This window comes from Martes martes (genome assembly GCF_963455335.1).
Source record: "Martes martes genome assembly, chromosome: 16".
Lineage (NCBI taxonomy): Eukaryota > Metazoa > Chordata > Mammalia > Carnivora > Mustelidae > Martes > Martes martes.
Genome location: NC_137904.1, coordinates 43525313 through 43545108, shown reverse-complemented (window position 1 = coordinate 43545108; position 19796 = coordinate 43525313). Strand labels below are relative to the sequence as shown.

At 58.5% G+C, this 19796-nt stretch overlaps 1 protein-coding gene across 1 annotated transcript in view; it reads right to left on the bottom strand.

The window, feature by feature from the left end:
* The window catches only part of RARA (retinoic acid receptor alpha), a gene marked incomplete at its 5' end in the record, with an annotated part of 34605 nt that extends 16932 nt beyond the window's left edge, over positions 1–17673 (bottom strand). The window contains 2 exons of the mRNA XM_080826272.1: positions 4989–5531; positions 17433–17673. Coding sequence (XP_080682398.1) covers positions 4989–5166 — 178 coding nt within the window. The remainder of the gene's footprint in view (positions 1–4988; positions 5532–17432) is intronic.
* Between the last annotated feature and the right edge of the window lie 2123 nt (positions 17674–19796).

Below are 19796 nucleotides of genomic sequence, written 5' to 3'. Positions count from 1 at the left end.
AATCAGGACACCTGGAGCCAGCCAGACACTGGGTCCCAGTACAGGGTGGCCATCCCCCAGGACACTGCCTGGCTCCACCCGCCTGGGCATCGAGGCTCTTGCAGGATAGCTGAAGCTCACCCGGGCTCTCATCAGCCAGCAGGTCAACATGGCCTCAGAGCAACTCAGCCAGGAACGCATTCAGAGTCTTGCTTTAAAGGGGAGGCTACTTGGGGCACCTGGGTGGCTCAGTGGGTTAAACCTCTGCCTTTGGCTCAGGTCATGATCTCGGGGTCCTGGGATCGAGCCCCACGTTGGGCTCTCTGCTCAGCGGGGAGCCTGCTTCCCCCCTCTCTCTCCGCCTGCCTCTCTGCCTACTTGTGGTCTCTCTCTCTCTGTCAAATAAATAAAATCTTTATTAAAAAAAATAAATAAATAAAAAAATAAAGGGGAGGCTACAGACTCAGAGAGAGGATGGGTGACCTGCCCAAGGCCGCACAGGAACAGCTATCCTTTTTAAGACTTCTGCCTATGGTGCCTTGGTCTGTGGGCTGGGTGAGGTTCCCGGCAACCCAGAAATCAAAACGGGGAGGGGAGGGCCTCTAGTGCTGACCTAGCTGAGGCTGATCTAGTCGGCCTACCCAGGGAGACCCAGCTCCACTGGCTGTGCTTGACTCCAGCGAGGAGGAGGAGGAAGGAGGTAGTGTGGGCACCGCCCCCGAGTGATTTGGAGAAGGGAAACGCTTCCTCTTTCCACGGATGCTACCCCCCTAAAGGGTAGTCCTGGCCTGCACTCGCACATCTCCATGGACACACAGGCCATGGCGTGGGGTGGACCCAATGTCTCACGTCCTGGCCAGTCCAAGAGGACAGGCTTCCTTCCCTGAGTCCTGCCAGAGGGAGTCCATGCATCATCAGTGCTACCAGATAAAAGGGGACGGGCCCCATTTTCACTCAAAATCCCATCCACCAGTCATTGGCTGACTCTGCATCTTAGACCCCAGGAAAGTCGTCACTGGCAATACCCTCTCTCTCTGAGCTGTCCCTCTTATCATCCAGGGAACAGTGAAGAGGAGAGAGGGATGGAGGACAGAGACTAAGGGAAGGGAGTGGCAGAGGAGTGGAAGGGAGGAGCACACCTCCCTGTCTCCCCAGTCTCCAGGCACACACACTACCAATATGTGGACAGAAAGGGGCTCCCATCTCTGTCTCCTCTACTGATTGCTTCCAACTTCCCTGCCCCCACCCCACAAGTCGAAACAAAATAATAACTGTGGCTTTTACACTCTGTTCCTACAGTGTGTGAGTGTGTGTGTCGGGGGGGTGCCTCCTGAGCTCTACAAACTCCTGTAGGCTGCAGAGACCGATTTGGGGGTGGGGATGGGTGTGAACAGATTGCATCTGCAATTTCCAGGACAGGATGGAGATCTGACCCAGACCTCTTAGCGCTCTTTCCCTCCAGCCTTCAGGATCCAAAACACAGAGGAGGGGGCGTGGCTTGGCTGACTCACCCACGCCCCCTACTGGGGGAAGGCAGGAGGTCCTTGGGCAGGAGGGGACCTCAGCCATGGGGGAGGGGGCTTCAACATTGGCACTGGCCCCCAACCCCCCTCCCCCGCAAGGAGTGCCCCCCACAATACCCTCCTGCAGCTGCCTATCTGGATGATGGAAAACAGGTTCGGCTTTACCGCTCACTTAACCCAGTCTCTTCACCTCCAGCCACGCTGTTTCCTCATGTGCAAAATGGGAACAAGGCCCCTCTCCCAGCATCATAGGGATTAAGGCTTGTGAAACTGAGATAAAGTTGGGGCACACAGTAGGTGCTGCACAATTCTCATTCTCCTACATCCCATTCTATCCTACATAGAAGGGGCCTGAGTCCCTTTTCACTGTGGGAAGGAGTACACACAATGACACAGGAAGGATTCAGCAAGCAAGAGGCAGAGCGGAGGCCTGACATCAGTGATCTTGCCAATCTCGGCCTTTGAGGGAGGTTCTGGTAATATCCCTGTTGTACAGACCAGGAAACATGCTCAGAGAGGTTATCCTATGTGGGAAGTGGCAAAGCCCGAACTCCAGCTACCCTGCCTACTCCCCAGCCCACGTGCAAGCCCAGGAGTAAGCAACCAAAAGCGCAGGTCGGATTCCCCTCCAGCCTAGACTGGTGATAAGAGAGACCCTGACCTCCCCAAACACACAGCACAATCCACAGACCTCCTGCTTTAGAGACTCTACACCCTAAGTCACCGCCCCCTCCAGCATACAGACAAACAGACACCCCCTCTCGGGTTCTGGATTTGATTCTCCCAAAACACACTCAACCCTTTGACCTTCTCACCCCATACATACAAACCATTAACTCCCTTTCCCAACACACACTCAGCCTTGACCCCCCCACATACCCCTAAAACACACACAACCCTGGCCCTCCCCACAATGCACACAGAATCCCAACCCTCCACGGTAAATACCAGTCCTCAGAGATCAAGCCCCAGGAGCTCTGGGGAGGTGGGGAGAGAATCCTATACCATCTCTCAGGCCTCCCACTCTGGCTCCCTGACTGGAGTAGGACAAATACCCACCCCTCCCCACAGTGACCTGGACCTGTCATTCCACAGACCACCACATCTCTGAAAGGGACACCCAGGACACCCAAGGTCCAGCCTCCTCCACACATGGGAAGAGGGATAGGAAAGGGAGGGGCGGTTATCCAAACACCTCTGTTGGTGGGAAGTGGGAGGAAAGGGCCTCATTTGGGAGGTTTCCTACAAAAAGGGTGCCCATCGCTCCATGCATGTATGGGGGCCACCAAGGTCTCCCTCTCCTCGGAACTGCCTGACCCCTGGCACCAGCCCCTAGGCAGGGAGAGCAGGGTAATGAGGCTGCCTCCATCTCCAACACGTGAATTTTGATCTGTCGTGCTTCGCTGCCCAGGACTGAGGCGCTTGGGTCACCAGGCCACCCAGTCCTGCACAAAAAGGAGGAGATGCCTGGCTCCCTGAGGCCCATAGCCTCCTCTGGTCACGGAGAAGGAGCAGCTCAGGGAGAAGCTCAGCAGCTGGGGGTCTGGGTAGGAAGAGAAGTTGTTTACTAGGAAGAGGGGAGGGGTAGGGAAACCCACACACTCACAGAGGGAGGGGGCAGGAAAGGGGAATTGCCTAACCTGGGTGGGGAAAGCCAGAGAAAGCTCCGCTTGCCCGAAATGTGAGCACCCCACCCTAGGGAGAAAAGGTTACCAGGGTGGGAAGTGGGGGACCCGGAAACCCTCCCCACCTCTAAGAAAGAGGAAGAAGCTTGCAACATTTAGAGGAGGGCATGGCATCTGCTCATCTGATACAGGGTGGGCAAGAGCCCAGGCCACACCCTGCGTCCCTCCAACTCTGAGCAGTGCCTGGGGCTCTGTTCCCATCACCTGGGGAAGGACAACTTATCCACAGGTACCAGGTTATAAGGCCCCGACTTCTCCCACCCTGGCAGGAAGCAGATGTTTCGGTTACCCCCACCAAGAATACAAAATCCAGTCCCTGTAGACACATGGACCCACAGACATGCCCACCCATTCCCCAGCAACTCTGAACCCAGAGACTGGCCTTCCCTGTCCCCTAGCACAGACTGGAAGACCAGACCAGAATCAGAGGTCCCCGACTCCCAGGTCACTGTGCCATCCGCCACCGCTGTGTGAGGGTGGAAGAGAGGGAGGAAACAGAAGATGGTGCGTGAACGGCATGACAGTGGAAACAGGCGGCACCTGCCTGCCCCTGGTCCCAGGTCATAAAGGGGGAGGCACAGACACGGAGCCCCTGTTCTGGCAGCTGGTGGGGCCTGGGAGGGAGGGGCTGTGGCACAGCCAGAGGAGGAGGTCCAGGAAGCGGTGGTGGCAGTGGGCAGACGGCCAGTGCGGGCAGCAAGGCGCCCGGCCAGGGCCTGCCCCAGGGACAGAGAGACTCCCTGGCTCCGGGGAGAGCGTGCTGCCCCCACACTGAGAAGGGGACACTGACCCAGCCCAGCCAGGCGCCCAGGGCAGTGGTGCCAGGCAGCCTGCCAGCGGCCGTGGGAGGGGCAGTGGGTGCCCGGGGCAGGGTGTTCAGTCCCTGCCCGCCGGGAGAGGTGGGACACGTTTCCCAGGTCAGCAGCTGACCGGCCAGCGGCTGTCCGTGGCCCATTCTGCAGCTTCCAACCCCTCCCGCCCCAGGCCAGGCCCGGGCTCCCTCCCCCCACCCCAGCCCTGGCCTGGTGCCCAGCCGGGCCCTGGGGGCCAGAGTTACTGTAAGCGGCCTGGCAGGGCCGAGGCCTGGACTCTGCCAGCTGGCCAGAGCTGCTGCCGCCTCCCACTACCTGGCTCAGCCAGCCGGGGAAGGGTACTGAGACCCCCGTCCTGCCAGCAGGCGACCCCCATGGCAGAGGGTGGAGTAACAGAGGAAACACAGGCCCTGCCAAGAGCCTGCAGGCCAGCGCCGCCAGAGTCCAGGCCCAGCGCCCCCTCCTGGGACACAGTGAGGTCGCCAGGCAGCTGTGGGCGGAGCTGGCAGGGGGAGGAAAGGGGGGGTCTGGCCACCCTGGCCCGCTGCTCCTTCAAGCCCTTTCCCTCAGAGGCACTGGCTGGGGTGGGGCGGAGGTGGGGTGCCACTCTCACTAGAGTTGCCATTTCCACCAAATGTCGAGAGGTTTGTTTACCCGCCTCCGGCCTCTGTGTCCAGTCCTTGGAGCTATTTATAAGGCCCTCAACAGCACGGCTCAGGAGAGGGCGCCAGGAGCCCCGAGCAACAGCATTATTGCTGCCCTCCCTCTACCGCCCCCAACACCAGACAGGACCACTGTGATTGGCCTACAAGCCTTTCATCCTTGAGCCCCCTGTCCCCCACCCTACACACACACACACTAACGATGGTCCTCCTCAGCCGGAGAAGGTGTCACTGGCAGGGGAACAGGCATGCCCAGAGGCCCAGCCCCACAACCTGCTGCCCTCCACAATGCCCCCCCCACACCGAGCCTCCCGCTGCCCCACTTACTGGCTGGGGATGGTGTGCTATAGCCGCTAACTGGGAGCTGGTGCTGGAGAGTGGTCAGAGCGCCTGGCGGGGAGAGGCCGCCCAGCATAGGCGGGAAGAAGAAGGCGTAGGGGGGCACCGGGTAGCCATTGAGGTGCCCTCCCCCAGGTGTTGGGCAGGAACTGCTGTTGCTGGCCATGCCAAGCAGCCACAGTCAGAAGGGCAGGCAGACAGTCTGGCAGGAGGCTCTGGCGGGCTTCAGGCTGCCCCTCCTCGGGGCATGGGGCCTGGGCCCAGAGGGGGTTTGGGTGGTTGGCCCACCCCCCCTTCTGTCCCGGAGCTGCTGTCCAAAGCCAGCAGGCTAATCTCAGCCTCCTGGATCCCCCACTCTAGCCGGGGGCCGGGTGGGTTGGGGGATGTCCCAAGAGCTGGTCCTTTGGTCAAGCAGTTCTGTGAGCTGGCACTTTTCTGGGAAGGTCCAGAGCTGGCCTTCAGGACACCAAAGAGGATGCCTCTCCTGGATGGGCCCTGGCTAGGCAGCTGGGGGGGCCATGTCCTGTGGCACTGCAGAAAAAGAAAAGACAGGTGAGTGGGCACCGAGGAGAGGGTACTTGGGCATTCCCCGTGGAGCTCCCCAACCTGGGCGGCCGGAGATTTTCCCGTGGCACCCGGCTGAGCAGACAGCTGGCACTATGCCTGGCTGGCAGAGACAGCCTGGGAGCAGGGCCCAGACACTGCTGGGGGTGGTAGGATAGCACAGCCAGGCTGGGGAGACGAGGATAGGGCCCAGAGCCACAAAGGGCCTCTCACCCACAGTCCTGAGGGGAAAGGTCAGGGTCTGCCACCCCAGAGGATCCCTGTAGCAGAGGCAGGCAGCTGGCCCTCCTCCCCCCAAGCGTGGGTTACCTGAGGTCAAGATGCAAAGAACCGTGTGCTTGGCGGGGTGGGGAGGAAAAGCCGCTTCCCTAAAGCATTGGCACTTCTCAGAAAAATGACTCCTAGGCCAGGGGGCCCCTGTTACACCACTTCCCCCCAAAATCCAAGCCCTAGCACCCCAGACGGGTTTGTCCCACAGGCCCAGGGAGGAGGCCTGCTGCCATACACACAAATAGGGAAATGGGAATCCAGGACTCCTGGGTGTCACCTCTGATGCTTACCAGCATGATTGGCCACCCGTGGGCAGGCCATCAGGAGGGCGGTGACTGCCCAGGGTGGATGCCCCCTACCCCTAGCGAATGAAGGGGTAGGGGGGACCAATGAACTCAAAGCTCACCCACACAGGGGGACCTGGGAGGGCTCAGTTGGTTAAGCCTCTACCTTGGGCTCAGATCATGATCTCAGGCTCCTGGGATCGAGCCCCACATCAGACTCTCTGCTCATTGGGGAGCCTGTTTCTTCCTCTCCACCACCCTCCCCCCAGCTTGTGCTCTCTCTCTCTCTCAAATAAATAAATGAATAAATATCTTTTTTTAAAAAGTTTAAAAAAACAGTTCACCCACACACTGTCTGCAGAAACCATATCCCTGGATGGGGTGGGAAGTGGGTACAAGATGAAGGACCAGATGGCCCCCCAACAGTGTGGACACAGATACATACCCTGTCTGAACAGCTGGGACCAGAGGACATGCACCGATAACACCGTGGGGCAGAGAGAGACAGAGATGAACCCGGAGATCCCAGGACCCAGGGAGACAGGGAGGCAGCAGCAAGAGCAGAAAGGGGAAAAGAGAAGCAACCACAAGAGGGCGCTTGCAATCAAACCCACTTGGGGCACAGGATGCCCATACACAAATACCTGCGCACGAATGTATTTCTATATGAATGTAGATACACACACATATGGCATATACATGGCATTATATACATATGAAAACCCTAGATGAAAGACCAAAGCAAAGAGACAGACAGAAAGAAACACAGCCATTTAAAACCACAGTGAGGGGCGCCTGGGTGGCTCAGTGGGTTAAGCCTCTGCCTTCGGCTCAGGTCATGGTCTCAGGGTCCTGGGATCGGGCCCCGAGTCAGGCTCTCTGCTCAGCCAGGAGCTTGCTTCCCCCCCTCTCTCTCTCTGCCTGCTGCTCTGCCTACTTGTGATCTCTCTCTCTGTCAAATTAATAAATAAAATCTCTTTTTAAAAAATAAATAAATAAAACCACAGTGAGATACCACTTCATATCCACTGAGGTGGCTATAATCAAAATGACTAATAACGAGGGAGGAATTGGAACCCTCCTCCAAGGCTGGAGGGAATATGAAATAGGACAACTGCTTTGGGCAACAGTGTGGCAGTTCCTCCAAAAGTTAAACAGTTACCCTAGCATCCAGCCTGTTCCCTTCCCAGGTATCTACCCAAGAAGAGATATAAAAACAAGTTCACACAGAAACTTGTACATGGATGTTCATACCAGTATTACTCATAAAATGGCCAACAAGTAGACCCAACCCAAATATCTATCAACTAATGGGTAAAGGGAATGTTGTGCAGCCATATGGAAGCTTATTCTGTCACAGAAAGGAATGTGGTACCGAGATATACTACTACAACATGGGTACACCTTAAAAACCTGACGCTAGTTCTAGAGGGCCACATCCTGATGATTCCATTTATATGAAATGTCCAAGGTAAGCACATCTGTAAAGACAGAGAGTAGACTGTGGTTACCAGGGGCTAGGAGGTGTGTCTGCAGGAAACGGGAGGTGACTGCTGAGAGCTAGGGGGGCTCTTTTTGGAGTGCTGACAATTTTCTAAAATGGATTGTGGTGACAGTCGCACAAGCGGTGCATATACAAGAACCACTGAATTGTACACTTTAGTGGCTGGATTTTATGGTATGTGAATTACATTTCAATAAAGCTCTTAAAAAGAAGGAAGGAGGGACGCCTGGCTGGATCCGTTAGCAGAGCATGCCAACTCTTGGTGTCTGGGTCTTGAGTTTGAGCCCCATGTTGGCAGTAGAGTTTACTTAAAAATAAAAAATAAATATTAAAAAAAAGAAGAAGAAAGGAAGGGAAAAGGAAAGAGAAAAAAGGAAAAACAGGGTCCCGAAGAACCAAACTAAGGACTGCCTCTGTGTCCAACCCGTAACCCTCCCCCTCCCTCTACCCCTGCCCAAGCTCAGGCCACACCAGGTCCGAAGCCCCAGGCTTCAGGCTCCGACCTGGAGTCCAGGGGACAAACACACAGTCAGAGTTTGGCCAAGCACCATGCCTAGGATGGAGGAGTTCCTGCCAAGGCCACTGTGGACAAGGCCAGGACTTCTGCGCCCAGCTGGGCCATGCTGAGGGAGGGGGAGGCAGGGACAGGTACTTGCTAGGGAGGGGGGTGGCTCCCCCAGAAGTGAACCATAATGCCTCTCTCCTCACTCCTGAATGAGGTGCCCCTTTCCCTCCCCAAGCCCCTGCTGATTCCCTCCCAGGCTGAGAAGGCTGACGTCAGAGGAACAGGGGCCCCACCCATCGGGCCAGCTGCCACCCCAGCCCCCCCACCCCGGTGGGGCCCCACACAACGGGAACTCTGGAGCTGAGAGAGCCAGGCTGAAGGGAAGGAGGGGTTGGCTGAGCCTCATCAGCGTTGACAGTCGGACACACACACACACACGCAGAGACGCATGCATGTAGATCTATGGAAACGTGTCCGGGTGGGCAAGAGCATGCTTGCGTGCCCCAGCCTGTGTGTGTGCGGGCACGCTCACGAGGAGAGGGAACCTGGAGATACCATCTCTCCACACCTGGCTTTAGCACACAATGAACATGGTTCAGGGGTTGTGTGCACGGCCCCAGGACACACCTCCCCACAGACACACGACCAGGCCCCACAGCTTCCCGAGCTGTGCATTCCCTGGCCCTCCCACAGCCAGGCCTGGCCTCTGCACCTGCCTCCCTGAGGGCCAGCCCCAAACACACACACTGAGGGGCACCCCCTGACAAACACTCGGGTGGGTTCACATCATACAGGGGCCTGCCTCCCTGAGGTAAGGTCCAGGAGGCTGACGCCCAGAAAGCCGCCATTCACTCCAGACCCCAGGCCTCCTGACCCAGCTTTTGGGGGCAGAGGGTAGATTCTGTCAGTCCTGTCTGGACCCCCTGCATTCCAGCCTTGCCCCCAGAGGAGAGAGAACTAGAGAGAACTAACGCCTCAACTCTGCCTGTGAGGAGTCAGACATTGGACCGAGCTTCAAACCCCCCGCCTCCAAACCCACACCCCAGGGAGAGACTGAAATGCCTCCCCAACCCCATCAGAGTCTCGCTATCCCTAATCCAGCTCAGCCTGCAAACTCTGGTACAGAGTAACTCAGCTCCCCAGGGAGGGCCTTGAGCCATGGGAGGAGGTAAAGGTCAGAGAAATGGGCCAAGAGCCAGGCTGGCCAGGGAACAGGGATGGGCGAGGTCGGGAACGATGGGGCAGGGGCAAAGAGCACAGGCCCTGATTCATCGCTCTGGAGCCATGACCCTTGGGGAGGCACCTGGGCCCCAGCCCCCTGCACCCAGGGGGAGAGAAGACACCGTCAGAGAATCAAAACCAGCACCAAAGAAAAGGAAAACAAACTACCCACATCCAACCTCCACCCTATACCCGCCAGCTTCATGGCCCATGGGTACCCTCCTGCAAGGGAGAGAAAACCACAGGCCCACACCTCCAATACGCTGAGTCTCACCTGGGCACAGCAGAAGGGGGTGGGAGCTGGAGGGCCCACCACCAGCCACGCACCCAGCCCACTGCAGCCTCCCTCACTCCCAAAAGGTGCCAGGATACTTTCTCCACTGTCAGGCATCCCCAGCTGCCCAGTCCTCACGTCCCTAGACTCACATCCCCAGAGAAGAAGGGAAGAGCTGGCCGAGCCATGAAGATGGTAGAGAAAACAAGAGGTTTGAAGGGTCAAATCTCAGCTCTGCCACTCTGGGTGACCTTAGGCATGTCACTTAACCTCTTAAAGTATCTGTTTACTTGCTTGTGAGCTGCACCCCTCAACAACTGGGGGTGTGATTTCAGACAGACAAGTCTGGAAAGCACATAGCACAGCACTGGGCATACAGGAGGTGCTGGGGAACCGAGCCTGTCCCCACACCTCTCACCAGCCCCGGGGCTTCCCTGGACCATGTGTCCACTCTCCCTTCCCTCTCCCTTCCCTCTCCCCAACCAGGGCTGGTGTCTGTGGACAGGCCCTGGACAGAGAGTTACCCATTTTGCAGGGTCTGCTTCCCCCCAGACTGAGGACAGGGATGTGGGTGGAGGCCCAACCACAACACTTTCCCAAATTCCCTTCTTTCATTTCACAAACCAAAAAAGGGAAACTTTTGGATTTGGGGAGGAGAGGAGGGGAAGAGAAATAGACTATTTCCTTTCCTATTCCCAGACAAGAGGAGCCAGGGGTCCCCAAGCCCCACTGGCCCAGCCTCCCTTCATTTATTCCCTCCTCTCCACTCCCCAGGCTCCCCTGCAACACTGGCTCCCAAGGAACAGAAGGCAGGCAGTCCCAGAGGGGCTGACAGAAGGGGATCAGGACTGGGGAACTTAAAAGAAGGGGAGACAGGGGCTTTCCTAAGCATTCTAGACAGTCAGTGAATCATAGGCAAATGACACCCAAAGTTCAGCTCAACTTGGGTGGGGGTAAGGGGATACACAGAACGTGAACCCTGGTAAAAACAAAGACCTGCCCCTTTGGACCCTCTACCCTACCAGGAGCTGGCAGGGCAGGGCAGGATGGGGGCAGATTTAAAACCAGAAGAGTGGGCTGCAACTATTTTTAAACTTTCCAGGAAAACACACACACACACATACACATGCACACACATACACACACACACAGCCACAGTTCTCCCCTCCTCCAAGTTCTTCAGATCTTCAGCAAGGTTTGGGGAGCAGGGATGACCCCTATTCCTTCTTTCCCTTTTCCAAAGTTTCCTCTGACCAAGGCGTTCATCCCTCTCTTCCCCCACAAGCCCACAGTCTGGCCACTCTGGTCCTCTTTTTACTTTTGCTCACCAGGGTCCCAGCTGCACGGAGCCAGCAAGGCCAGCCCCACTTAGAAAGAGATCAGCACCCCATGGGGGCCTGAGTAGGATCACCTGGATGATGCTAGAACAGGTACAGAGCACCTCTTCCCTACCAGACCCGTGGGACCCCAGGCCTCCCTCACTGGAGCTAGGACTTGTTTGAAAACCTGCCCCAAACCTGTGCAGGCCCAGAGCCCATCCTCAGAGGGGGTTCAGGGAAGGCTGAAGTCTAGCATCTTCCTCTGGAGACTGCCACTGGCCACCTGCCTCGAGGTGCAGCACTCAGCCCCAGGAGAATGCATCTGACGTCTCCTCAGTGGGCCTGGCCCAGGGTTCTGCCCCAGCTACCCAGGGTCACCAGACCTGCACATGCCCACAGGCTCGGCAGCAACTGAATACGAAGCAGAAAGGGCGACTGGAAGAGCCCAAGCCCGGGACAGACCAAGTTCTGGTAGAAGGAAAGGCTAGTCTCGGAGGGCACGATGGCGCCTCCAATGCCTGTGTTCCCGGGGACTGCACACCAGAGCCCCCAGAAGACGTGCTCAGGACCTCCGAAGATCAGGGTGCTGAGGGGCCTCCCAGAACCCACTGGGTCTTCTTTCAGAGCAGGGAGTAGGTGAAAGGGCAGGGGGCAGCCCAGGCCTCAGGGAGAGGGAGCAACCTACGGGGAAGGAAGAAAACAGGAAGAGGAAGAGATGAGCCTGCTGAAGCCACAGCCAGACCACAGGAGTTTGTGGACCAAACAAAGGCACCTTTGTCTGGGTGGGGGACCAAAGGGGCACAGACAAAGGGGACCCCCCAGCTTGGAAACCACCGTTCCTAGACCCAGTCTGGCATGGGGCTTTCCCCACCCTCCCCTTGCCAACTGCCCCCTCACCACTCGTCTGCCCACTCCGCCATGCAGGAAGCACAGCTCTCTCACAACAGGAGCACAGAGCAAGGGTGTGGGTGTGCATGTGCGTGTGTGTGTGTGTGTGTGTGTGTGTGCGCACGGCAATCACCCCCCCACCCCCAACGCTCATCAACTCAGCCTGCCCTAAAGCTCAGACTGCGAGATTCTGAATCCCAGGGCAGACAGTCAGCAGGACACCACACTACCAGTCCCCTCCCAGCACCTCTCCCTGGGGACCCAGACTGCAGGGAAGCTGGAAATGCCCCCCCCACCCCTGCCTCAGGATATCCTTTTGGCTCTGACCCCAGACCAGGCCTGAGTCAGACTGTACCCCGCCCCACACCCCCCCATCCATTGACCCCCCAGGAACTTCCTCCTCTACACCCGCCTACCAGTTGGGGGTTAGAACTAGGGGGAATCTCTTCTCCTCTCCATCTCTGGCTGAAGTGGGAAGCCCACAGGGGGTGGGAAAAATGGGTCACAAAGTCTCGTGGCCTTCCCCTTAAAGCACAGGGCCTGCACGGCCAGACAGAAGCTGGTACAGGCTGTGTGCAGTGGTGAGGATGGTCCATAGGCCACCACCTCCCCGTCACCGAAAACACACACACAACCTGCTCAGAGCCTCCTCCCACTCCAGCCTGAACCCCAAGAAATCACAGAAGCTCCCTGAGGAAGGCAGTTTCCAGGAGAACACAAGATGGGAGAAGGTTCCAAGGGTAAAAGGAGATACAGAGCAGAGGTTCCTCAAACGTCTGTGAAACATCTTTAAGGCAACATGACCCAGGCTGGAGGAGACAGGGTCTGCACAACCGGTCAGACTCACAGTCAGCCACAGTTAAGCACACAGCCTGACACTCGGTCTAAGTAGGTGGCTGTGACTCCTTCCCACAGCCAGAAGTCTGGGGGGCCCTGGGGCATCTGGGGCATCAGAGACCACACACACTCAGCCTGAAACAGCCCCCAGGGCAGGCCCCCCTAAGTCCCCCCAACAACTGTGGGTCTGGGGGGAGGGGCAGCTCCCTCCCCACAAGAATCAGGGTAGTGCCCACGGCAGCCATCTCCATGGTAACCAACAACAAACATCCCAGGAACCACATTGGGACAGGAAGTGACAGGCACGTGACAGGAAGACATTTTTTTTTCAGTTGGGGGGGTGATAATGATTGTTAGCAGCCCCTGGAGAATCAGCTGTCCCCTAAGCTTCCCCTACTCAGAGCGGGAGGGAAGGGGGCCAGCCAGGAGGGTGGCCACCCCCCCTACCGCAGTGTGTGAGGTTGGTCCGCAGGGTTGACATGCCCTCCCTCCCAGCCTGCCACTCACGGTTCTCCCCCTGGCTCCCCCTCCCCTCCACTTCCTGCCGTGACTAGAGATCAGAGAACTCCCCACCGCAGCTTCCCCTTCTCAAGTCTCGATTCCTGGGCTGGAGGTTTCACTGTGGGCCAAGGGACAGAAGGAAGGAGGGCTGGGGATCTGCGGTAGGACCCAGGGGACAGAGGCTCCAGGGGAGGGGCCAGGAGGGAGCCACGCCTAGGTAGGTGTGTACACAGAGGCCCACAGCGAGTGGGTCATAGTGACACACAGGCAGGGCGCGGTGACATGCGGAGACTGCCTGACCTCAAGCAGCTCTGGGGGGAGGGGAGCAAAGCCACTGGATCCAGCCCGTGCGCCCCACTCCAGCTCTGTCCTGAGCCTCCAGGTTCATCTCAGGCAGCTGCTGGCCGCCAGACAGGCGAGATCCCAACTGTACCCAGCCCCCGCCGCCTCTCCCCTGCCTTTTGTGCTGAGGAATCCCCCCTCCCTGCTCCAAGGTGCCCGCCCAGACGAGGGCACCTTGGCGGAAGGTGGGGGGAATGGAACCTCCCTCCACCCCCTCCCCTTCTCTGCAGATGTCCCAGACTATATTTAGCCCAAACTGGGCGGCCAGCCAGACCCAGACTCCCCACTGGTCGGGAGCTGAGCTCCCAGTTTTTATGCAATTAAAACATTAACAGAGAACCACCCCCGTCCACAACCCCCATGCCCCCCAGCCCTCCCAGAGCAGCAGAGCTCAGTTAACTTAAACAAGGCCAGCCCAGCTCTGCAGCTGGAGAATGGGGTAGGGGGGTCACTGGGCAAACAGCAATAAACTCATTCCTCTGCCCATCTCTCAGGCCCTGCCCCCACAGGCAGGACTGGGACATCATCCATGAGATCAGGTTGACACTTGGGGGGGCAGGCTTTCCTTGTTCCGGGGCCGGAAGGGAAAAGCATATCCAGTGCGGGGGGCGGGAGGGGGTGCCTGGTTGCAGAAATTCCACCTGTCATTTGTAGCCCCCTCCATGGCCAGCTCCAGTTACAGGGCTGGGGGTTGGCAACAGGTGCTGGCCAGCCTGGCAGCAGTCTAATCCCCCACCCGCTCCCCAGGGCTGACAGTGGTGCCTGGAGGTCCCAGCAGGGGCCAGGCCGGCAGGATGCTGGGTGGGAGAAGGAGGCATCACTGCCAGGCAGGTGGAGGCGGCGGCAGCCCAAGGCCCTTCTGTATGACCCGGCTCCCTAGACTCTGTGACGTTTGTCAGTGGGTCTGGAGAAGGCAGGGAAACCTGAGTTCTCTAGCACCTAGTTCATTTCCCCATGATGCCAGGCGGGCGGGCTAGAGTGTGGGAGGTCTGTCTGCCTGCCTCTTCCTCCTCCTCCTCTCCAAATTCCAGGAACAGGCAAGGGAGGCTCCAGTTGCGGGGAGAGAGAGGGAGAGCAAGCAGGCGGTCCCAGCTGGGGGGGGGGGCGGGGACTGGAGCGGGAGGCAAGATCCAGACGAGCAAGAGACACCCACACCCGAGCCAGACCCAGACGGGGGACAGACACACTGCTGCTGACACATTCTCACACTCTGGGCCTGGTCCCCGCATGCCGCCCACCCTGTAGGGACACCCAGACACTCTCAGCCAATCCTGCCAATCCCCAGAACACTCCCTGGACACACACAGAGATCCAGGCCCTCGCCCCCACCCTCCATCCCCCTACAAACCCTGTGGGCTCTAGACAGCAGCCAGAGGGTGGAGAGGGGAACGGAGGGAAGAAAGACAGCAGGCATCAGAGGGGATGCTCAGCCAAAGCCCTGGGAGCTAGGGTATCAGTTGCCACACTCCTTTCCCAAAACCCAGTAAGTCAAAACTACCCTGGCCGTCTTGCCTGGGACCCTGCCAGCTTCCCACTCTCCCCAAACCACTGCCACCAGAAAGGGGCGTGGGGCACTGGGCAAGCGGAGATTACCACGTTCATTCTTCACAGGGACAGGATTACCTTCCCCAGATGCCACCACCCTAGATCCGGGACACTGCTCCTAAACAGACCTCCAGAAAGGCCCAACACAGCCACCCCTCAGCCCAGCCCAGGTCCGGCCCTGCCTTGCCCCAGCCCATACCACCCAAAGGACAGGGAACTGGGCACTGAGGTTTTGTATTTTGGAGCACATCCCACCCTCATGTCACACAGCTCTGAGAACTACCCCACTAAAGAACCTGGAGTCTGAGCAAGAAGTGGGTTGGGGGAAAGGTCCGTGGGGCAGGGTGGGGGGGGGACACAAAGCTAGCTTCTAAGACCAAAGGATTTAGGGAAGGGGAGCTAATTAACTAGGGTCTGGGTCAATGCGCCAAAAACAGATTTGAAGGGCCACTCAGACCATGTCCTCTCCCCCACACCAGACGAGGTAGCAGGAACCACGTCATGGCACATGTGGGTGACTGTGCCCAGTGGGGGAGGCACAGGGGTGATCAGGAGGGGGCTGCCCACAGCTAGCTTCCTGCCAGGCTGCCACACAGTTGGGAGTAGGAGGTGGACCAGAAAAGTGTCCCAGAATGGTAGCAGGGGCATTTAGGGTCAAACAAAGGATGGAAATTAAGGGGTTATAGGAGGAGATGGCCAAGAGTAAGCCATTCCAAGCCCAGGGTCTTCTCAGAACTGCTATTTCATCCATACTGCCCTCACCAGTCTGGTGGGGAAATTCCTGCCCGTGACCATTTCATGCACGTTCACTCACACCCTCAAGCTCCAAAGCTAAGATCCTCAGCTCCTAAGGGCCTAATGCAGTCCGACTCTAGCGACCGCTCCATCTCAGGACCAACATGACCCAGACTCTCAAGCAAACTGATGTCCTAGCCCCTCCCAGTGCACTAAGATCTTTCATAGCAGCAAACTCCCTGACCGCCCCCCCCAACTTCCTCCAGCTCCAAATACTCTTTCTCTTGTTCTTCCCCCAGACTCATCTCCACCCCCCACAGGGGAAGCCCCAAGGTGCCAAGCCATCTCCACTCCAATCTGGGGCTTCCCCGACCCAGCCTCCCCATCAAGCACAAGGCCCTGGAGGAGAGTTTGGGCCTTGAGCCCACTTTGTAGCAAAACCTGGCGTCCTTACTGAATTACTTCCCTAGAACGACCCTGCCCTGTGACCACTGCAGCCAGGGAAGGGGACAGGAGTCATCCCTGAATCTCCCACCCAGGGAAGTGGAGGAGGGATGGCGGTCAGGCGCAAAGCCCTAGGGTGGGCTAGTGTTGTCAGGAACAAGTCCCTCTAAGAACATATACATACACACATGTGCACACAGCCCGAAGACAGAAGGCAATGTGGTAAAAGAGAAGGGAGCTGGCCCCAGGTGAGTGCAGAGGGTACCCCACCACGCCAGCACATGGGAACCCTATCCAAGAGAGGATGGACAGAGGCAGAAAAATTTCTCCCAAGGCTTCAGGGCTTTTTCTGTCTGATTTTCACAGGAGCTGGTCCTCATCCCCAGCCTAGCACACTGGTGGCCTGCCCCCCTTCCCACTGAGCAGCCTGACAATAGGGCAGTGCCCAGAGAAGAGGGAGGGCTCAGCCAAGCTGATTTCTCCAGCGCCCCCCCTTCCACATACACATCTGGCTAGCAGCTTCCCCTCCTCGTGGGTGGCACCAGGTCCCATACACCCTCAGCGAAGCGAAGACAACCAGTCCATTCTGTCCTCCCCTCACCCCAAAAAGCTTCCACAACCCCACGGTAGCAACAGACTCAGAGACCTGCTTCGCCTGACTGCATTGACTCCCGCACCCAATTCAGTCGGCTCCCTCACTCCACGGGGGACACCAGCTGAGCGGGCTCCGCCCCCCAGCCGGCTGCTCCGGTGGGGGTGGGCCTCCGGGCTGATTCTCCCCAAACCACAGGGCAGCTCAGATAACAGGAGGGAAAGGAGGGGGCTAGTCCGTTGGGCATCCGATCTCTCCCCAAACAGGTTTGAAAGTCTTTTTGTTTTGTTTGTTTTTGAAGAGAAAAACGAGAGGGAGTAGGAGTTCCCAGCGGCGGTTTTGCCACAGCTCGGGCGCCGGGGACACGCGCGGCAGACGGCCCCAGATGCCCCACGGCTGCGCGCGAACACTCCGGCGCAGACATACGCACAGACCGGGCTCCCCCACTCTGGGCTCCGCCGCGGCGGAGTAGGAAGCCCAGGAAACCCCGGGTTCCCCTCGGAGCCCGGCACCGGGTCCCCGCCCGCAGCTCCTATCTGGGGCAGGCCACGGCGCCCCGAAGCCTGCGGGAGCCGGGGCTCTCCAAAATCCCCGGGGCAGAGGTTACCTCACAGCGGGAGGAAGCAATCCGTCCAGGGCGCCCGCGGGCTCGGCGTCTGCCCTGACCCTGAGCCTCAGTGCTGCTAAGCGTCAGGGGTACGGGGTCCCGGGAGAGGAGCCGTCTAGGGGGCCGAGGCTCAGGGGCGCGGGGCGAAGGCAGCGGCCATGGCGAGTCACGTGCGGAGGCTGAAACTTTACCCGGAGCCCCAGACTGGGTGGGGGGGGGGGCGCGGAGGGTGCAGAGCAGGAGGGGAGGCCCTCTCCCCCCAGGCCCGCCTCCGCCCGCCCACTGACCTATCACCAGCTAGGGGCGGGCCCACAGGATCACGCCCCCCCTTAACAGAACCAGGGAAGGGCGAGTCTTAAAGGAGCCGTGCCTGGTAGAAGGTCGGACCGTGGGAATCTGGGAGAATTCCTTCCCTCTACCCCAAAAGGAGAGATTCAGTGCGAGAAGTTCTGCGGAAAGAATGGAAAGAGGGCTCCGTAGAGAAAGGACAGCAGTGTGTGGTGTCGCAATCCCCTGCCCCCAACCACACACACCCACACTCGCTGGGGCACGGATCACACACACACACAACACACAGCACACACACGCCCCACGCTTAAGCCAGGGAAGGCGGTATAATATGGAAGTTAATACACTGACTCTGGCCCTGGTTATCAAGCCCCTGACTCCCATAGTTATAATCCTCCAGGGATCCGTTGGAACTGAGAGTTGTGCGACCCTGTGTAAGTCCCTTCCTTTCTCTGAAACTTAATTTTCTCATCTGCAAAAAAAGGAAGTGCAAGAGTAAGTAGACCGCCCTCGAGTAATAACTCCTCTCCTCTTCCCCCTAACACCTCGCCAGCTCAAGCGGGTCTCAGGAACTTGGGCCCAACCCAAGTACCCTTCCCCCAAAAGTGCAATGACCCTCGGATCTTCCAAGAGGCTAGCAGGGGGCGCTCGGGAGCACCCCTCCCGAGCTAGAGGACTCTCAGACTCCGGCGTCTCTCTCGTGGCCCCAGCTGGAGGAGCCAGGAACGCTCACGTTCTGGTTTTAGGGGGCCAGGATCTGAATCACTCTCCATCCGCAGAGACCCCAGTCCCCAACACAGCCACAGGCCGCCTCCGAGCCTGCCACTGCGTTTGGAAGGATCATGCCCCCACCTCTAGCAGCCTACTGGGGGATGAAAGCAGAATCACTACGGAACAACCCCCACCCCAAGTGGCCACAAGTCCCCCCACAGGACTTCCCACTGGAAGGGGAAGTGTCACACTCCCAGGCCTCCACCCCAGTGAGGAGAATCTCAGCCTGATTCGGCTGGCAGAGCTCTCAAAACCACCGGCCTGACGGTCCCCGCTGTACAGACTAGGAACCGGAGGTGGGAAGACGGGAGCGGACACGGGGGTTCCATCCACCATCGCACTGGCTGCACAGCTGGGTGCAGAAGTGGGGTATCTGACTGCCTCCCTCCTGCTTTAGCCCCTCCCCGCGTTGGTAGGTAAGACAAGCCGGGTCGTTGGGACGCTCTGCTCTGAGGCCCGGCACAGGGAAAGGGTGCCCGGGCAGCGCTTCCCTAAGCCCCTTCCCGCCCTCCAGGCCCGGCTGTCTCTCGCTCTCGTCTGGATTTCCGTCCACCGGTGCGAACCGCCCGCCCAGCCCCTCCCGTCCTGTCCCGTCCAGATCCATCCGCAAACATGCGCTCAGCGGGCAGGAATGCGCCAATGGCTCCCAGATGTGGACGCCGACGCTTAACCCCTTCCCCCCCAGCGCTCCTCCCCCCGCAACCAGGCCTTCCAGCCTGAGCCTAACCAGCAGCAGGGGGCGTCACCTGGGTGAGAGACCAGCCTGGGAGGGGACTCTGCACCAGCCACCCCTAGCCCGCACTGGCTCTTCCTGCCCCAGAATACACCAGTATCCCTTCCAGCTAAGGCTAGAGGGAAAGGACTACGAACACAAAAATGCAAGTATGCATAAACACAGGTAGGCTGCCTCCCGCGAAGGGCAGCCCTCACATATACCCGCCAGCGCAGAGGAGTCACATACACCCGTGCGCACGAGATTCAGATGAGTAAATGCACACACAGGACACCCATATATGCACACACATGTGCACGTTCAGAGCACACATGTGTACACCCCCACGTGCACATGCAGGGCACACGTGTATCCACATTTTTTTGTAGAACCGAACAAGCCCATAAAAGATGCATTTGTGCACACACAAGGTCACAGAGCAGAGTGTGGGGCACACTCCTGAACAGACAGAGCGGTAGGGCCATGTGCTGATGAAGGAAGAAATTCATGCCCCCACACACCCATTCCCCACGGGGGGGGGCCAGACCCTCAGACACCCACAGCTATAAGCACACAGCCCACGGGCCTTTGGG